Below are 18,609 nucleotides of genomic sequence, written 5' to 3'. Positions count from 1 at the left end.
CATCCGCAAACTTGGAGATGCTGCATTTAATTCCCTCGTCTAAGTCATTAGCATCAACACGGGAGCTTGCAGCATGTTGATTGATTCTGTGTACAGTATTTGTGGTTTGAACACAGTATTGCGTGGCCAGCACTGGGGACTGTAACTCGATTGTGTGGCGTTTGCCTGAGGGTTCACCACTTTGCTTTGCTGAAGTGCAGAAATACTCCAGTTGCTGACGTTTGAAATGAAGGCTGTTTGTTCGGTCTGGTTTTAAGCACTGTGGATGCACGGACAGTTTGTTTGTTGACTATGCTTGTTGAATCGAATATCACCAGTGCTGCAGACAAACAAAGAGTTAATTGCGAGTGGGGAAATTAAAGAAAGCAACGAGTGAATCAAAGCAGGGAACTGACGTCAGCGAACTTCTCAAACGGGAAATTAAATTTACTTCGAAAGCTTTAGCAGGTAGCATCAAACATCTTCAAAAGGAGGATAAAACAAATGTGAACACGATTAAATGTTTATTACCATCAATTAATGATCGTATGAAAATTAAAGAAAATGCCTTACAAGTACAACCTCATCGAGAGTTCTTGACTAATTTCTGTGAAGCTGTTGCAAAGCAACATCACATGCTAATCTCCTTATTTCCCAAGCTCAAGCAGGAAAGACAAAATAGATGTTTTTCAAGCATTGATCGCTACTGTAGTGCATTCATAGAGGATGAAAAATAATTATTGAACCAGACATGTTATATTGAAGGTCATGTTCCATCAGACAATGTTTCTCATATTCCAAGGCATGTTTTGACTACGCATAGAGCAGAGGACCCAGAAGTTGACGGAGCCCTGAGCAACAAATGTCAAATGTCAGCGCTTGAAGTTCTGCTGCAGCCAGAGCATCTTCTGTATCTTGTGCTTGCTCTGCATGCATTAAAATGGAGGCTGATTTAGCTACATTAGTTTCATAGCAACAATTATTGAAGGACAAACATGCACTGGAAGAGCAAGAGGAAAAGCTATGGAAAAGGAAGCAGCAGGAAGAAATTGCCACACAGGATGCCAAAGTTAATGTGCTAAGCGCTTCAAAAGTGATGAGTGCTGAAAGTGCTCCAGCAGGACAGTCCTATGGTGTGAGTTCCTGTATTGAAGAAAACTAAAATACTCAATGTCAATGTTGATTCATTTGTTCCTCAAGTACCTGAGACACATGAACAAGACCCCCAAGAGATAGTTCAGATTGTTTACTCTCAACCTGCACTAAGGAGGCACTCTGAACTTATGTCATAACCAACAGCTCAAAGGCCTCCAGACAGTTACTAGCAGCATGGAAACACTCTCATTTCAGACAATAGAGGTCAGAACAGTGTTATTGATATTATGAGGAAGCAAAATCAAATAACAACCTTATTAGTACAACAGCGACATATTTCATCTTGCCTAAAAGAGAGATTTGATGGAGATCCATTGCAGTATCATGTATTCATGAGAGTTTTTGAAAACAGTGTTGAAAGCAAGACTGACAGCGATAGTGATTGCCTCTTTCCTTGAACTAGAGGTCGCCGTAGAAAACTTGTCAGAAGTTGCTAGCACGTTGACCCGAAGAAAGGCTGTCTAAAAGCTAAGGCTTTCCTACAAGAACATTTTGGTAATGAACAGAAAATTGCATCCACCTACATGCAAGAGGCTCTTTCCTGGGTACCTATCAAATCTGAAGATGTGAAAGCTCTTCAAGACTACAGTCTTTTTCTTAGAGGCTGTTGCAATGCCATGGAAGAAGTGGAGTACATGCCTGCCAATGTGTCAATTGTAGAAAAGAAATTGCCCTTTATGCTTAGGGATAAATGGGGAACGGCGGTCTGTGACCTGCAAGAAAGGCACAACTGGAAGTCTACTTTCACTGATATTGTTGATTGTATTGAAAGGCAAGTAAAGGTTGCTACACACCTGGCATTTGGGAATATACAGAAAGCTACATCACCTGCAGGAAGCAAAGATGTGAACAAATCTAAATCACAATTTTGTTTTAAGGCTGAAGGAAGCAGCTTTGCCATTACTGTGGCCACTGTGAGAAGTAAAACTTAAAACTGAACCTAGAACTAACGCAAAGGAAATGGTCTGATCAGCCAGAAGGGTTTGTCTCGGCTGTGATAGTGAACACACAGCAGATTCGTGCCCTTAGCTGCAGAAAAAGGCTCATAGTGTGAAGACTGCCTTCCTAAAAGAAAAAGGTGTCTGCTTTGGTTGTTTGCGTACAGGACACATCAGCAAGCGTCTTTTATGCAAGGTATGCTGTGGGCAGGCATCCCGTTACACTTCATATTCACTCCAATAAAAAGGATGCAGAATCAAAAGAAGCCGTGAATGAGTCAGACACAGCTGTAAGTGGTGTCCGGGTATCTAATGGCCATGCAGGGCCTGGTGATCGTGATTGTAAACTTCCCGTAGTTCCAGTACAATTAAAGTCTAAGAAAGGTAACAAGACAGTGGTTACTTATGCTTTCCGAGACCAAGGAAGCACCACAGTGTTCTGCACAGTGAGCCTCATGAACAAGCTCAACCTCTCAGGAAAAAAGATGCACATTCTCTTACGCACCACAGTTCAAGAGAAGATTGTGAGTAGCTATGTTGTTTCAGAATTGGAAGTGGCTGGTTTAGATAATGAAAACTATTGTGAACTACCTAATGTCTATGCACAGGATAGTCTGCCTGTCCACAGAGGGAACATACCGCGACAGAGGGATTTCCAGGGACGGTATCACCTAAAACAAGTCCATCTGCCAGAGATTGATTCAGAAATTGAGCTGCTGATAGGGACAAATGTGCCTAAAGCATTGGAGCTGTTGCATGTGGTTTGCAGTGTTAACGATGGAGCCTATGCAATTAGAACAATGTTGAGTTGGACTGTGAATGGGACACTGATGGAAGAGACTGTGCTCAGCCAGAGCTGACGGTTAACAGGACCTCAGTTTTGAACTTGGATGAGCTTTGGTCGCGGCAGTTCAAAGCAGACTTTCCTGAATGCAGTCAGGATGAACAACCTGGTTTGTCAAGAGAAAATCACAAGTTCATGGAGCTGGTTGCAAGTTCTGCAAAACTGGTGGATGGCCACTACAAGATTAGTTTACCTTTGAGAAAGAAAGAGGTTAACATGCCAAATAAGGTGAAGATTACTGAACAGCGTGCTCTAAATCTAAAGAAGAGGGTTACCAAGGATTTGCCATTTCACACTGACTACACAGCTTTCAGGAAGGATGTCATCTCCAAAGGTTATCCAAAAGAATGCCAGCAGAGGATCTGGAACACAGTCTGATATATTCTACACCATGGTGTTTATCACCCTGGAAAAGGGAAACTTCATGTTGTATTTGACTGTGGAGCAACTTTTCATGGAATATCACTTAATGCTCAGCTTTTACAGGGACCAGGCCTTACTAGCTCACTGATTGGAGTCATAACCAAATTCAGAAAAGAACCACTGGTGACCATGGCAGATATTGAATCAATGTTTCAGCAAGTTTAAGTACCTGTGGAAGATGCTGATATGCTGAGGTTTCTCCAGTGGCCTGGTGGTGACCTCAGCCAAGATATGGAGATTTTTAGAATGAAGGGACATCTCTTTGAAGCAACTTCATCACCAAGTTGTGCCGATTTCACTCTTAGGAACTGCACAGAAGACAATGAAGAACAGCTTTGTCATGAAACAGTAGATAAAATTTTATATTGCTTCCATGTTGATGACTGCCTTGTGTCAGTGTCCTCTGAGGAAGAAGCGGTGTCTCTCTATCATGACCTTGCTCGTTTGTGCTAAAGGTGGCTTTTGACTCACAAAGTGGATAGACAACAGACATAGTGTGCTGGCTGTGATACCAGAAGAGCAAAGAGTGAAAGGCTGAAGGATTTGGGGATTTAGATCAAGCTATACCTTCAATGGAGAGAGTACTGGGTGTGCAATGGTGCATTCAGTCTGATACTTTCAAGTTTAAGATCACAATCCAAGACAGACCACTCACGAGAAGGGAGATCCTCTTCACAGTTAGTTCTATCTATGATCCTTTTAGGAACCTTGAGTCCAGTGGGGCTACCTGCTAAGAAGATCCAGCAAGATCTGTGTATGAAGGGCTTGGTTGGGATATGTAAGGAAAGGCTCAGTTGCTCTTGAGTGATCAAACTGGCTGGAAGAACTCTTCAAGTTGGAAGGCTTCAAGGTTGTTAGGTGTTTGATACCTCTAGATTTTGGAGAAGTTACTTCTGCATGGTTACAACACTTTACAGACGCAGGCGAAGATGGCTATGGAACAGTGGCCTCCCTATTGTTAAATAACATGCACTCTTAGGTGTACAGTGCTTTCATTATGGGAAAATCGAGGGTAGCTCCATGCCCTTGTATGGAGCTCGCTGCTGCTTCGACAGCAGGCTGTGTGGATACATTGTGGAAGAAGGAGTTGCACATACAGCTTCCTGACTCTGTTTTTTGGACTAATAGAATTTCTGAAACTTTGTTTGCAATGAAGGTTTGGAACCTGGAAGTATATTAAGAATGAAACTTCTAGGTTCCAAAGCTTCATAGCAAACAGAGTTTCAGAAATTCAAAAGATCTCACAAGCATCTCAATGGAGGTACGTAAACACTATATATAACCCAGTAGATGTGGCCTCCAGAGGGATGATGGTGAAATCATTCCTGAAGAATGAGACGTGGGTGTCAGGGTTTCAGTATCTTCTTCGGCCTGAAAGGGAATGGTCTGTGAATCATGATCATTCTGGAGAACATCCACCAGAAGTCAAGAGGAGTGTTACAATGAATGCCATACTAATTGAAGAGGAGGTGGATGCAGTAACAAGTATAATGCATCATGTCCATTCTTGGACCTGCTTGAGGAAGGCAATGACCTGGATTCTTAGATTTAGGAACCTGCTCTTATTCCTTAGTTGGAAGAGGAAGCAATTGAACATTGCTCTTGCTCAGTCTGACTTGGATAAAGAAAAGCAAGAGTATTCTTTGAAGAGAGAGATTGAGAAGGCCAAAGGTCAGATTGGCTGAGATTGTCTCTCAGTGGAGGAGCTCAGGAAGGCTGAAGTGGAGATCATTGAGTTTTTCCAATGAAAGAGTTTTCCAGATGAATTCAATCACAAACAAGAGAAAATTTGCAGATGCTGGAAATCCAAGCAACACACACACACACAAAATGCTGGAGGAACTCAGCAAGCCAGGCAGCACCTATGGAAAAGAGTAAACAACTGACATTTCGCACTAAGACCCTTCATCAGGACTGGTGAATTCTCAAGGTTGTAAAGGGGAGGAAGTGTGAAAAGGAACAGCCATATTTTCAAGCTCAATCCAGTACTTGAAGATGGTGTCTTGAGAGTTGGTGGACAGCTTAGTAAGGCAGCCATGTTATCATCCTGTTACACTGGCAAAGGATCTTCATAACTCAGACATCATTCTGTACATCAAGAGGTGGGACTTGGTGGCTGTAACCATGTTATCCAGGTTGTGCCAAAAGTGCTGGATTCCCAGTGCTAATACAGGTATAAGAAGAATCCTGTCTAAGGGTGTTGTTTGTCAATAGTTGTACACAGCTCCAGGATGCTAGCACATGGCAGGTCTACCTCTGGGCAGGGTCTCGCCAGATGAACCTCTGTTTACGTATGTGGGAGTGGACTACTTTGGGCCTTTTGAGGTGAAGAGCAGGAGCACAGTGAAGAGGTATGAGATCATACTTACCTGCCTAGCTATACAAGCTGTTCACATCAGAGTGGCATCTCCTTCAGGCACAGATTCCTTTGTTAATGCCCTTCAATGCTTTATAGCAAGATGAGGACAGGTTCACGAACTGTGCTCTGATAATGCAAAAATTTTGTTGGAGCTGAGCGTGAGTTGCAAGAAGCCACTGAGAAGTGGAATCATTCACAGATCGGTGAAATCCTAACCCTAAACACCCCTCCCCCCGCCGGGCTGGTTCACATCACTGAGGAAGATGGGAGAGATTGATCGGGTCTGTCTGAAACGTCCTCAATTCCACCATGAAGGTACAGATTCTTGACGAGGAGGGTTTCCACATATTCCTTTGTGAAGTAGAGGCTATTATCAATTGTCGTCCAATTACTAAGGCTTCCTCTGATGCCAATGACTTGGAAGCACTAACACCCAACTTCTGAAAACCTCACCATTCTTACCACCAGGAGTGTTCTAAAAGGAAGACAGGTCCAATACGTGTCAGACTTGTTTTGGAAATGGTGAGTCAAGGGGTACTTACCACAGTTGAAGGAATGTCAGAAACGGTCAGCTGCAAAATGCAAGTTCCTGCCAGGAGACATCGTGCTTGTAATTGACAACACAGTGCCTCGAAACTCATGTATGGTGGGAAGAGTCATTTAGGTCTTTCCAGACAGAAGAGGATTTGTGCGGCAGGTGTGCATCAAGACCAAAACCAGCTGTGTGGACAGGCCTATAACCAAGATTTGTCTTCTACAGAAGGTAGAGGTTTGAGGAGCTACATTTCCGGAAACTTCATGACTTTGACTTGACTCACTGCCTTGACAGATTGTGGTGGTAAAGATCACTCTGTACTGGGCAAAGTGATGGTAACCTCTGTCTTAGATAACTGATATATGAGTTGACTGGAAGAAGAAAAAAGAAAGAAGAGATTTGTATAAATATTAAAATGTTTGTCCTTGAAATTTTAGTAATATGTAGTTGTAATAATTAGAGGCTGGGATGTAGGAGCCATATATCTATTTTCTATCCGTATTGTATTTTGTTATTTGAAATATTACAGAAAACTCTAGATCTAGATTCAAAAGACCTCTGCCTAATCAGAAATCTGTGCTGGGAACAAACTGCCACTGTGAGAATAAATGGAGAAGTGAGTCAATTTACAAAAATCAAGTGCGGCATTAGCCAAGGGTGTGTTTTCTCCCCTGATTTATTTAATGTGTACAGTGAAACAATATTACAAAAAATAAGAGACATCTTGGGAATCAAAGCTGGTGGTGAAAACATCAGTGATTTCAGATATGCAGATGACACTGTGTTAATTGCAAGTACGGAGGAAGAACTACAAAACTTAATTGATATAATTGTTGAAGAAAGTGCAAAAATGTGTCTATCTATCAATTGCAAAAAGACAGAATGTATGGTGATATTCATAAAGAAGGAGAATCCTATCTGCAGGCTGAGAATAAATGAGGAAGACATAAAACAAGTACAGAACTTTTGCTACTTAGGAAGCTGGGTGACATCAGATGGCAGGTGCGACATGGACATCAAAAGAAGAATAGGGATGGCAAAAGACACCTTTACGAGAATGAAGAGTGTACTGAGCAATATCAAAATAGGCATGACGACCCACCTCAGAGTACTGAAATGTTACGTTTATCCAGTTACGTTATATGGCTCAGAATGTTGGACAGTATCTGGTAACATGAGGAAAGGAATTGTAACAGCAGAGATGTGGTTTTTGAGGAAGATGCAAAGAATATCATGGACGAAACAAATATCTAATGAGAATGTCATGAACAGAGCAAACACAAAAAGAGAAATAAAGCATGAGATCATGAAAAGGCAAGGTAACTTCACTGGACATGTGATTAGGAAAGAGGAGTTAGAATGCACGGTAATTATAAGAAAGATTGAAGGGAACAAAGCAAGAGGAAGACAAAGACAAATGATGATGGAGACAGCAGCCAGAGAACTGGAAATGAATTGATCCACTTGACCCGAAACAGGAGCGTGTGGACCATGGCAGTCAAAGTTCAAACTGGGCATGGCACCTGATGATGATGGTGATTGTATTTTGTGGCATGTTTATTATGGCAATTTGTCATGTGGGTTGGGGCATGGCAGAAGAAAATGAGTATAGTTACACTTGTTAGTTTCGTTTAGTTGAGAGGGGGTAAGCCTCAGGGTAATTTTTTGTTGTACGCTAATTTAGTTTGGCCTCTTAGTTAAGCTAGTTGGGAGGTTATTGGAACGTTAACTAGATTGTTATTAGACCACTTAAATACATATAGAATGCTAATTTGAATGCTGATTTGAATGCTAAGATTGCAATATCGTTAATTTAGTTTTGTTTTTTACTGCTACAAGATTGTTCGTCTTTGCTGGATTTGTAATAAAGGATCAAAAGTAGGTTTGTCAACTTTGGAACTTTGTTATTTTGGAAGTGCCTTGTACAGTACCAATATCCTGGCTCAGTCTCTCAGTGGTTATGGTTTGTTTTAAAGTAACCGCTACAGGAGAAGTATGGAGGGCTATGGTCTGAGTGCAGGTCGATGGGACTGGGCAGATATGCACGCTATTTGCATAATCCCTTCAGACACATTGCTGCCACATTCCTTTTAAACTCACTGAGGGCCTGCCTCCATGCTTGCTTTGAACTCACCTCATTCACTGGAGAGTGCTTTAAAACATTGCATAGCATTATAAAAAGTGAATTAAAATGAGTTGGGATTTTCGTAGTCCCAAATATCAGCAGCCGGGGTTTCAGATTTTTGGAGTTTTATTGTAATTTTAAATAGTAGAGAGGTAGGGGAAGGACTGGATAGGGTAAAGTGAGGTCAGTGTCGCTCAGTTTACAGAGTCGCTTTGTTAATAGATAAATGAGAGCAGTTACAGAGAAGGAGATTAGTGTTGGTCCACATCAGCGCCAACCTCACAAACAATCTAGACTACTTGGCACTTTGCATACAGGTATACAGAGGACACCATCTCCCTGCACTGCGTTCAGCTTTACATAATGTCAACAAGAATACATATGTCAAATTGGTATTCATAATTTACTGCTCAGCCTTCAACAAGATCACCTCTCGACCCCTGGATCTTGGCCTTAGGGCTCCATCTGCAACTGGCCTCCAGACTTCTGACCGGCAGAACTCAATCGTTTAGAATTGGTCATAATGTTTCATCCAGCCTGACCATTAAAACTGCTGCTCCCCAGGATTGTGGGTGCTTATTTCCTTGCTCTGCTCTATGCATACTCATGGCTATTGGTCCAAATACAGTGCCACCTTAGTCATTAACATCGGCAATGATTCCCCTGTTACCGGCTGGATCGAAAACAATGATGAGATAGAGTATAAGAAGAGATCGTAAACCTTACGTCTTGTTGTCAGAACAACAACTTAACCCTTAGCATCAGCGGTATGAAAGATCTGGTGGTTGACCTAAGGAAGAACCAGTTCAAAGTTGGAGAGGAAAAGATGGCAGCACGACGCAGCTCACAGCGGCCACTCTGGTGGTGATGTCTGTTATTTATCAAGTAGGGTGCCGTGCACAGTCCTGATTTGATGGAGACAGACGTGAGAGCACAGAGGAACATCTGGTGAAACTTCTGAAATGCCTGCTTCGCTGCTGCTGCTACTGTGTGATCCAGAATCTCCGGAGGGGAAGGCCCCGAGTCCTCGGCTTTGCTTGTTGCTCGGTGGCCAGGGCGGGGTCAAAGCACTTGGCAGAGGATGGTGCTCAGTGCTCGGTGTTGAAGGACTGGTTGGAGGCTCGAAGTTTTCGGACAGACTCAGAGTCCACTGCGGTCGGGTGCTTCCAATGGTGCTGCATCGGCAAGTTTGCGGCGCTTGGAGGTTCATGGCAGGGAGAGTTTCTCCCTTCTGCCGCCTGCGTGAGATGATGAGGCTATCGGGACTTTGAGACTTCTTTTTTTACCATACCCATGATCTGCTCTTTATCAAATTATGGTATTGCTTTGCACTGTTGTAACTATATGTTATAATTATGTGGTTTTGTCAGTTTTGGTCTTAGTTCGTCCTGTGTTTCTTGTGATATCATTCTGGAGGAACATTATATCATTTTTTAATGCATGCATTTCTAAATGACAATAAACGAGGACTGAGTCTCCTCATAATCTAATCTAAAAAAGTTCAAAGTACAAACGTTTGTAAATTTATTAACTAAGTACCTATATGTTACCATATACTTCCCTGAGATTTATTTTCTCCAGACATTTACAGGAAGAAATAAATACAACAGAATTTTTAAAACTGTACATAAAAAGACAAACAAGTCAAACTGTGCAGATAAAAATTAACACTGAAAACGAGTTGTAAAGTCTTTGAAAGTGAGCCTGTGGAAGGAGCACCAGGCCATTGTCTCCCACACCATCACCGACTTTATCCGCTCAGGGGATCTCCCATCCACTGCCACCAACCTTATAGTTCCCTCACCCCGCACTTCCCGTTTCTACCTCCAACCCAAGATCCACAAACCTGCCTGTCCTGGCTGACCTATTGTCTCAGCTTGCTCCTGCCCCACCGAACTCGTTTCTGCATACCTCGACACAGTTTTATCACCCCTTGTTCAATCCCTTCCTACCTATGTTCGTGACACTTCTCACGCTCTTAAACTTTTCGATGATTTTAAATTCCCTGGCCCCCACCGCTTTATTTTCACCATGGATGTCCAGTCCTTATATACTTCCATCCCCCATCAGGAAGGTCTCAAAGCTCTACGCTTCTTTTTGGATTCCAGACCTAATCAGTTCCCCTCTACCACCACTCTGCTCCGTCTAGCGGAATTAGTCCTTACTCTTAATAATTTCTCCTTCAGCTCCTCCCACTTCCTCCAAACTAAAGGTGTAGCTATGGGCACCCGTATGGGTCCTAGAATATGCCTGCCTTTTTGTTGGGTTTGTGGAACAATCTATGTTCCGTGCCTATTCTGGTATCTGTCCCCCACTTTTCCTTCGCTACATCGACGACTGCATTGGCGCTGCTTCCTGCACGCATGCAGAACTCATTGACTTTATTAACTTTGCCTCCAACTTTCACCCTGCCGTCAAGTTTACCTGGTCCATTTCCGACACCTCCCTCCCCTTTCTAGATCTTTCTGTCTCTGTCTCTGGAGACAGCTTATCCACTGATGTCTACTGTAAGCCTACTGACTCTCACAGCTATCTGGACTATTCCTCTTCTCACCCTGTCTCTTGCAAAAACGCCATCCCCTTCTCGCAATTCCTCCGTCTCCGCCGCATCTGCTCTCAGGATGAGGCTTTTCATTCTAGGACGGGGGAGATGTCTTCCTTTTTTAAAGAAAGGGGCTTCCCTTCCTCCACTATCAACTCTGCTCTTAAACACATCTCCCCCATTTCACGTACATCTGCTCTCACTCCATCCTCCCGCCACCCCACTAGGAATAGGGTTCCCCTGGTCCTCACCTACCACCCCACCAGCCTCCGGGTCCAACATATTATTCTCCGTAACTTCCGCCACCTCCAACGGGATCCCACCACTAAGCACATCTTTCCCTCCCCCACTCTCTCTGCATTCCGCAGGGATCGCTCCCTACGCAACTCCCTTGTCCATTCGTCCCCCCCATCCCTCCCCACTGATCTCCCTCCTGGCACTTATCCGTGTAAGCGGAACAAGTGCTACACATGCCCTTACACTTCCTCCCTTACCACCGTTCAGGGCCCCAAACAGTCCTTCCAGGTGAGGCAACACTTCACCTGTGAGTCGACTGGGGTGATATACTGCGTCTGGTGCTCCCGATGTGGCCTTTTATATATTGGCGAGACCCGACGCAGACTGGGAGACCGCTTTGCTGAACATCTACGCTCTGTCCGCCAGAGAAAGCAGGATCTCCCAGTGGCCACACATTTTAATTCCACATCCCATTCCCATTCTGACATGTCTATCCACGGCCTCCTCTACTGTAAAGATGAAGCCACACTCAGGTTGGAGGAACAACACCTTATATTCCGTCTGGGTAGCCTCCAACCTGATGGTCTGAACATCGACTTCTCTAACTTCCGCTAAGGCCCCACCTCCCCCTCATACCCCATCTGTTACTTATTTTTATGCACACATTCTTTCTCTCACTCTCCTTTTTCTCCCTCTGTCCCTCTGAATATACCTCTTGCCCATCCTCTGGGTCCCCCCCCACCGTTTTTCTTCCCGGACCTCCTGTCCCATGATCTTCTCGTATCCCCTTTTGCCTATCATCTGTCCAGCTCTTGGCTCTATCCCTCCCCCTCCTGTCTTCTCCTATCATTTTGGATCTCCCCCTCCCCCTCCAACTTTCAAATCCCTTACTCACTCTTCCTTCAGTTAGTCCTGACGAAGGGTCTTGGCCTGAAACGTCGACTGCACCTCTTCCTACAGATGCTGCCTGGCCTGCTGCGTTCACCAGCAACTTTGATGTGTGTTGCTTGAATTTCCAGCATCTGCAGAATTCCTGTTTGCTGTGGATTGTAGAATCGGTTTAGAGCTTTGCCGAGTGAAGTTATCTATGCTGGCTCAGGAGCCTGGTGATTGAAGGGTAATAACTGTTCCTGAACCTGGAGGTGTGGGACCTGAGGCTTCTGTAGCTCTTGCCCAATGGTTTCAGGTTCAGATTCAGATTAATTTATTCATCACGTGCACATTGAAACTTACAGTGAAACATCATTTGGTAGTAGTGAGAGGGGGGATGTGGCTCAGATGATGGAAGCTGCTTTCTTGTGGCAGCGCTCCATGTAAATGTACTAAGATGGTGGGGAGGGCTTTGCCTGTGATGGACTGGGCTGTAGCCATCACTTTCCTGGGCTCCAGTGTTTCCGTACCAGGCCATGATACAACCAGTTAGGTTACTCTCCACTGTGCATCAGTAGAAGTTTGTCAAAGTTTTTGCTGACATGAACCTCTAATAAAGTAGAGGCACTCTTGTGCCATCTTTGTGATGACACTTGTACGCTGGTTCGAGGATGGGATCCTCTGGTATGTTCCAACTCCAAGGAATTTAGAGCCACTGAGATTCTCCACCTCTGTTCCCTAATGAGGACAGGCTCACGGACCTCCAGCTTCTTCCTCCTGTAGCTGATAATCAGCTCCTTGGCTTTGCTTATGTTGAGTGAGAGGTTGTTGTTGTCGCACCATTCAACCGGATTTTCTATATGTCGATTTGTCACCGCCTCATCATCAGTGATGTCACCAGCAAGCTTAAGTGTAGTATTGGGTGCGTACTTCGCCACGCAGTCATAAGTATAGTGAGTAGAGAAGTGGGGTAAGCATGCAGCCCTGTGTTGTGTAAGCACACACCTGTGCTGCTGGTGAGTCTAGAGGAGAACTTTTTGCCTATCCATATTAACTGGGATCTACCAGTGAGGAAATCGAGGATCCTGTTGAACAGGGAGGGTACCAAAGTCCAGATTTTAGAGCTTTCAAAGTGAGGATAGTGTTGAATACTGAACCGTACTCAATGAAGAGCATCCTGGTGTATGCATTTTCATTGTCCAAATGTTCCAGAACTGATCGAAGAGCCAATGAAATTGTTGTCAATGGCATCGATTGTTGACTTGTTGCGATGACAGGAAAATAGGAGCCGATCCAGATGCTGCTCAGGCTGGGGAGGCGAGCACAATGCTGTCCTCATCAACTGAGCTGCTGGAGAGATGGTCAACAGCTTCAAGTTCAGAGGCATCCATACCAACAGCAACCTCATCTAGTCCCTCTGATGCAGGATCAAGAAAACACATCAGCATATTTACTTCCCTAGGCATCTGCAAAGATTCTACTTGCCCACGAGGAGTCTCTCAGCCTTCTACCGATGTGCTATAGCAAATATCCTGATGGGTTGTACCTCAGTCTGGTAGGGCGACTGCTCTGCTCCGGACCAATGGATCATGCAGAGAATGGTAGTAACAGCTCATTCCATCATAGTCTTACTTCTTTCTTGTATCCATTTCATCCTCACTGTGCATTGCCTCAGGAAGGCTGATAGTATTGTCAGCAAAGCCTGCCCCCCCCCCAACTATTCCCTTTTCTCACTTTTATCTTCTGGGGGAGGATAAAGAAGCTTAAATGCCTGGATGTTCGGACTTTGGAACAGTCTCTTCCTTACTGTTCCAATCAGGGCTTTCACATAGTGCTGCCATGTTCTTGTTCTCTTAGTTCTGCCCCTCTGTTTTCCGTCATTGTCAGTTTAGCAAGACTTCAGACTGCACTACAATCTTTGCACCACTTGATGCACTATCAATTACTCCAAAAGACTGGAAGTAGAGTAAATACTGAAAGGCTTTTATTAACAGTAAAATGGACCCATGTCCATGCTGAGTGTCTGCCCTGGACTGAGAGGAGGAGCAATGGCACAATCGCCTTTATTCAGGGATGTGTGGGAGGAGCCGCAGGAGCAGTCAGCAGAGGGGCGTGTCCAGGCATGTCTAGACAGGTAACCCAGTTACAACATATATACGTGCCACACCACTCATGTATTTATTGTTACCCTGTTTGCTGTTTACTTTGAAAGCTTCACACACAAAAGGAATTTCATTGCACCCTGGTGTATTTAACAATAAACTAATCTAATACAATCCAATTCCAATATAAAGCTGTGAGATGCTGTGAAGCTTTGCTCTGGAGTTGGAAGAGATATCTTCATAATCATTATAACTTATTATTGTGACACTTTCTGCAGGAGCTGAAGGTCAATTTCTCATTGAAGGAGGTACAGTCCTCACTAACTGAACGATTGGGTCCCAGTAACAGCCATCCATACGTTGAGATTAAACTGGGGGACCTGATGTCTCAAGAAATAATGCAACTTCAGCTTGACCAGGTATGGGAAAGTTGTGTGAGAACATTGATTGTCTACAAATAATTAGATATAGAAGCAAATCTACTCCTTCCATAATGCGTGTCCGTCACCTAAGGCAAGGTCCTGTAAAATCTGTCCGGCTCATCCAGAAGTGAATCTGATTACATGAAGGATACAGGATATTAAAGGAGAAATGCTATCTCCTCTCCCCGCTCCACACCACCCCCCGCCCCCCAAGATCAGCCTGGGCCAATGCAGACTTTTCAAGACAAGTCTCCAAAATGGTCACTCCTTGAGAGGAGAATTTTTGTGGCTTTCTTATGTGCACTGCTATACTTTAATGCAAACACAGTAACCCTCCCCCCTCCACCCCACCCCACCCCACCCCACCCCACCCCACCCCACTCCCCCACCGCCTGAACAAATGGTACAAAATCTAATCATCTATGCAAGTCACATGATGGAGATGTAGGGAAAATATTCTTTCTTCCACTCGGCAGGTGCGAAGGCGCAGTCCCGTTAGTGCAGTGGGGTTAGGCTTGCAGTGATTTTTTAATGGGAACACTAGCAGAAGAATAAACTACAAAACTTTGCCTGCTCAGATTTTTAGTATTCATAATGTCAAGTCAGGAATTATAGAAATTTACTGAGCAGAAGGTTACTATCTAGTCTGTGCTGGCTCTTTGGTATAGCAGTTGTACCTGGAAAAAGGAACAGAAATGAAAGATGATTATGCTCTCAGGACGTGATGACTTGCCTTCGAAGATGTTGGAAGTGGTGGCACTGGAAATGCACCAGCTGCATCCAGAATCATACAAGCCACCACTGCATAGTTTCATGGGGATGGAGAATAAGTTTTAGCATTGTCAGCATTTACATCTCATAAATGGATAAGCAACAAACATTTCAGAAACAAAAATGGGTCTGCAGAACCTCTATGAGTAAAATTGAACTATTGTTTTGCGACCATTGTGATTCAAAGCCACACTGGAGACACTGATTGCATGCGCACTTCCATAGATATCATTTGGGGGTAGTTTTTATGACAGAAAAAAAATGCCATAGCAAATGAAAGTCCTGTTGAAAATTTGGGAGACAAATTTCTCAATAGGCTCTTAACACGTAGAAATAGGCATGGTGTTGTTCTTCTCTAGATAGGCTTTCTCTTCAACCGAATAGCACTCTTTAGCTTTGATTTTCTGGGAAAGAGTGGCCAGTAGAGAGGTCCAGTCCAAATCCAGTTTACTGAGAGCATTGTGAAGCCCTGGCTGGTAGCTGCTCACTCATGGCAGGTCCTGTTTTGAATTCCTCAACAAAGACTCATTGCTATGAAGACATGCTAAAAAAGTAATGAAACATTTAATTTCCAAAGATGCTGCACACTATCAGCAAACCGGAGTATCACACCTTGCCTTAATTTAGACTGATGGAGTCGCAAAGTGTGTGATCTGATTCTGCTGTGGCATAGCACAGTGTATGCATCAGTAATTGCGAAGGAACCACTGTCCACAAGAAAAGCTTGGCCAATTGAGAGCAACCTACTGCAGCTTCTTTGACTCCTCATGGAATTCAAAGTACTAGAAGAGTGAACTGATTGGAAAGTTAGTCCGTGGAACAAGTAAAACTGATAGGGAATAGAGAAGCCTTTCAAAGGCTCAGTGGGCAATGCATCAGCAAGATCTTTGCAAGTGACATTAGTTTCTCAAGTTAGCAATGGAAATGATGTACCGCTACTTGCAAGATGCCGATTGGTGTGGAAAATGAAAAGGACAGAACCTAATGCTGCACACTCCACACGTGACTACCCTACCAGCAATTGCTCTTCAAGCTTGTGTACAAAGGTGGCCTGTGTCATGTGTACTTCAGAAGAGTGTTCCAGCCATAACAGTGTCACTTTGAGATAAATGGAGTTAACATACAGTTCATTCCTGTTCTAATAAAATAATGGAACAGCTTAAAGGACTGAATAGCCTTTTTCGGATGCATCGTGATGGGGCCTCTGTTAACCACCTGATACGTTCTCCTGCAGGGTCTGGAAATGTGCCGAGTTACAGCCATGCACATGGAGGCGATGCTATTGGCCCGAGAGAAGAGGCTGACCCTCCCACCCAGCGAGATTACCTTGCTCTGAAATGGCCCTCGTTTAGCCAGTGGATCCGAAAATAGGAACTGCACCCTCATCACTTCATCAGGCCGTAAAATGAACATGTGAACACTCCAAAAATAAACATGTCATCTGTTACATTACAGAAGATAAGATATTAAATATCAAAGAAATGTAAAAGCAAGACTGTCAACCTCAATATAAATAACTGAAAATAAATATTTTTAAAATTTTTAGCTGTCAAATATTGGTACAGTGAAAAAGTGCAATAGTACAACATCACTTGTTGAAGGTATATTTTGAATATGTCCGTTGAAATAGGAATATGACTTTGAGTCTACAACAGCTTCTATCTATTACGAGTTCTATATTTACACCCAATCTCTATATTTTTAAATAGAATTGAAAGACTTGGTGCATGCATTGTTTCAGTAAATGTGGTATATTTTTATAAAACTAGAGTTGAATCATCTACTAAATATTTGTATTAATTTCAACAGGATCCAAAAAAATTACTTTTGTTTTGTACAATTTATTGCATAAATGCATTTAATCACTTGTTTTTTGAGAACACGGAGAAGAACTGCTTCTGATTGCTTTGAATTTTATTTCCCAAAAAACACATATTAATAAAGGATTAGCATTTATAACATCTGCAATGGTAATTTTTTAAAAATAGTTTTAACAGGTTATCTCCATTTCTTAAGTCAATATTTAGAACAATTCAGCCTGTTTTCCCCTTGCACTGAAGCACTTGGGTTTCCTCGGCTGCATAAGTCTAGGGAAGAGAATCTCCAGCCCGCCAAATGTGTGAGGTTGAGGCGCGAGCCCACCTCAATGGATGCTGAGTAATTCGATACTCTGTTACAAATGAGTGCCATGAAATAACAGACAGGACACCACATGTAATTAAAAGATTTAGCTTTATAATTCTTAATTTGACTAAAGGGTTAGTAAAGAAAAGAACAAAAGAAGAAAAGGGCCCAGTTTAATGAAACAGTCTGATGTGCACAAGTTGGAGCTCACGGTTCCCTCAAGTCACTGATACTCAATCGATCTCACCCTGGGCTTCGTCAAACCACGATCCTGCTCCAGGTCGGATCCTACGACCGCTTCTCTCCAGCGTCTTCCCTCTTTATTCCCCTCCAACCACACAGAAAAACCCCCCAAGGCCAACCTTAGTGTACCTCACTGGAGAAACCTCCCCTTCAATTCGACCATCCTAATTAGATGGCAGGCTCTTATCTTCAACAATAACCCAAACGTAAACAGAAAGCAAGCCGCTCTCGCAAAACAGCACAAAATGAAATACATACAGCATAACAGTAAAAAATATGAACCAGGAGATTACGGCATTTTTGCCTAAAGGCTTGATTTAGCATGTTTTATCTGTTCATGCCGACAATCTCAAATAACAATGGGATAATTAATTATTTCACACAATTATCTACAAACACACCCTTGCAATAAAAACTAATGTAAACCATGTGTCAAACTTTATCAGCTGGTGATTTATTTTTCTATTGGTCAGCTTCCTATGTGGTTGTATATCAGTTGACATGTAAGAAAAAGTCTAAGTGAAGTTCTCAGTCTGTGATAGCAAAACTCCTACGGAGCAGGTTCATTCTGCTTGCTTGGAAAGAAGTAAAGGAAAAGAGCACTAACATCCTTCTGTAGGGGAAATGTCTCAAACATAACAGAGAGCAGCTCGGCAATTATACAAAACTATACGGACCATTTCCTTCAAGTCATGCAGTGGATGTTCAGGCCACTGTCTTCCAGACCATCACTGACCTTATCAACTCTGCGGAGCTCTCATCAACCAACCCCACAGTTTCCTTATCCCGAAACTCCCGTTTCTACCTGCTACCCAAGATCCATAAACCTGTCTGTCCAGGTAGACCTGTTTGTTCCTGCTCCACCAAACTTCTACCTGCGTACTTCGACTCTGTTTTACACCCCCCCCCCAGTTCAATCCCTTCCTACTTACATCGATGA

At 43.4% G+C, this 18,609-nt stretch overlaps 1 protein-coding gene across 1 annotated transcript in view; it reads left to right on the top strand.

Moving 5' to 3' along the window:
* myo15aa (myosin XVAa) overlaps window positions 1-17,045 on the top strand; it is a 183,966-nt gene extending 166,921 nt beyond the window's left edge. Inside the window, exons 61-62 of the mRNA XM_072267294.1 lie at window positions 14,388-14,528; window positions 16,537-17,045. Coding sequence (XP_072123395.1) covers window positions 14,388-14,528; window positions 16,537-16,638 — 243 coding nt within the window. The 3' untranslated portion in view covers window positions 16,639-17,045. The remainder of the gene's footprint in view (window positions 1-14,387; window positions 14,529-16,536) is intronic.
* The last annotated feature ends 1,564 nt before the right edge of the window (window positions 17,046-18,609 follow it).

The sequence above is a fragment of the Mobula birostris genome, chromosome 9, assembly GCF_030028105.1.
Source record: "Mobula birostris isolate sMobBir1 chromosome 9, sMobBir1.hap1, whole genome shotgun sequence".
NCBI classification, from domain to species: Eukaryota; Metazoa; Chordata; class Chondrichthyes; order Myliobatiformes; family Myliobatidae; genus Mobula; species Mobula birostris.
Note: the sequence above shows the minus strand (reverse complement) of the source record. Positions and strands in the feature narration are given on the sequence as shown.